At 43.8% G+C, this 2,219-nt stretch overlaps 1 protein-coding gene across 1 annotated transcript; it reads left to right on the top strand.

Annotated features, from left to right (window-relative positions):
- The first annotated feature begins 440 nt into the window (after window positions 1–440).
- Window positions 441–1,379, top strand: LOC113406922 (olfactory receptor 52E2-like). The gene has a single exon (XM_026653800.2). It carries the CDS (start codon window positions 441–443, stop codon window positions 1,377–1,379), a length of 939 nt encoding a protein of 312 aa, XP_026509585.2.
- Window positions 1,380–2,219: the final 840 nt, after the last annotated feature.

The following is a 2,219-nucleotide window of genomic DNA, read 5'->3' as shown; positions in this document are numbered from 1 at the left end:
TGTTTTGTTTAGTTTCTGTCTGTGCTTGCACTGTGAGCAGGGCTTCACAGAGCTGTGTACCGTGACACCCAGGTCCTTGTCCTGAGTTCTTATAGTTAAATCAGAACATTGTAAAGTGTTTTAGGAGTTTAAGCTTTTTCCTCCAATGGGCATACACACAGTTTATTGACATCGAAATTCATCTGCCATCTTGCTCCCCATTCACTTGGATTGTTCAGTTCCCTTAGAGGACTTCTCTGGACTTGACTCTGAGCTAAATAATCTGGTGCCACCTGTAAATGTTGCCACTTCACTGATCACCTCCAGTTCTAGATTATTGATAAGTATAAAATATTTATCATACTATTTCCTATAAAGTGTGTAACCCCCCTTCGCTGTGCTTCTCTCCCTTTACAGGCACCTGGAGCATTTCTGAGCCCAATCGATGCATTGACCACCTCATGGCAGTTTTCAACATCACCCCCTCCCACCCTTCAACATTCATCCTAATGGGCATCCCTGGCCTGGAAGCTGCCCATGTCCTGATTTCCATCCCTTTCTCTATCTTCTACATTATTGGTCTGTTGGGAAATTTCACAGTTTTGTTTGTTGTAGGCAAAGAGCAGACTCTCCACAATCCAATGTACCTGCTGCTCTGCATGCTGGCGCTCACAGACATTGCCACGCCTACCTTCGTTGTGCCAAATGCACTGTGCATATTTTGGTTCAATTTGAAAGGTATTACTATGGGTGTCTGCCTCACCCAGATGTTTTTTCTTCACACTGTTTCTCTTATGCACTCCGCCGTCCTTGTGACAATGGCCTTCGATCGTTACGTTGCCATTTGTAAGCCTCTGAGATACACCAACATCCTCAATAACACACGAATAGCTAAGCTAGGGTTCGTGTGTTTGATAAGAGCTGTTCTCTTCATTCTTCCTCTGTCTCTGCTCCTGAGCCGGCTGCCATTCTGTGCGAATCGCATTATCCCCCACACTCAATGCGAGCACAATGCTGTGGTGAAGATGTCGTGTGGGGACATTACAGTGAACATGATATACGGCTTGGTGCTATTCTTTGTAGTCAACATGTCAGACCTGACGCTCATTGCCCTGTCCTATGGTCTGATCATCAAGGCAGTTCTTAGACTCTCCTCCAAGAAAGCCCACCAGAAAGCCCTCAGCACCTGCACAGCCCACATCTGTGTGATGCTGACGTATTATTCTCCCAGCCTCTTTTCCAACCTGACAAACCGGTTCGGTCAGGGCATCGCTCCCCACATTCACATCATCTTGGATGACCTCTATCTCCTCATCCCGCCCATGCTCAACCCAATCATTTATGGGGTCAAATCCAAAGAGCTTCGTGACAAAGTGGGCAAATACATCTGCAGAAAGTGATTGCCATGGGTCACTGACTTGAAACCTGTGTGACAAGAAGGAGAAAGTATATCTCCTCATTAATCAAGGATGCTCTGTTTGAGTTTGGCTGAGCTTAGTGTTGTGGGGAAATTTACCTGTTTTCTCTATGTCCAATACTTCAGGAAACCTGGAGGATAAACCAAAGACTAACAGTAACAAAGTAATTCAATACAAAATGTGGACATTGACTAGCATCATGGAATGCAATTAGAAAGAATTAATATGTTAATGTTACTGCTGCTTTTTCAGTATATACGTTTTGGGCAAATTTGGGGCTATATTTCATGCCACCATTTGTCATTTTTTGTGTGAAACACCTGTAACCCTCAATGAGGATAGAAGTATCTGCACTGGTGTTTTGATTTTTAATTTGATTGTCACCTTATAGGTGTGTTGTTAATGTGGAAAAACTCCTGATAGGACTTGTAGGTTTTCTTTTTAAAAAAATATAAAATCTGTACTAGGTATCTAATGAAAGCTTTCATTTGTTATTTGATGTATAGGCCAATGTGTGAATGAAAAAATGTTTCCGGAAGTAGATTGGGCTACTTTTAAGTTAGTTTTTAAGTGAATTTGGGCTCTTAATGCTGTCCTCAGCCAGAGGCTGAGCAACAGTGCTGAAGCAGAGTGGTGGATCTGGATCTGGAGCCGACCAGAGCCAGGAAATGGGGCAGCACAATCCAGCTGTGACAATGGTGAGCCAGGGCTGAGATACAGGTACTGAACTCAGGTTTTAGCCAGCAGTGTTTCCTCAGTCTCTGGGGCACCCCTTGTGCCAGATCCCTGTTGATATTTCTCTTCATGAAAGCAACATCAGTG

This window comes from Terrapene carolina, unplaced genomic scaffold, assembly GCF_002925995.2.
Source record: "Terrapene carolina triunguis isolate 2854851 unplaced genomic scaffold, T_m_triunguis-2.0 Scaffold163, whole genome shotgun sequence".
Lineage (NCBI taxonomy): Eukaryota > Metazoa > Chordata > Testudines > Emydidae > Terrapene > Terrapene triunguis.
This window is presented reverse-complemented; position numbering and strand designations above follow the sequence as displayed.

Coding starts and splice junctions, on each gene's coding strand:
- LOC113406922 (XM_026653800.2), top strand. CDS start 441: ATGGCAGTTTTCAACATCACCCCCTCCCACCCTTCAACATTCATCCTA.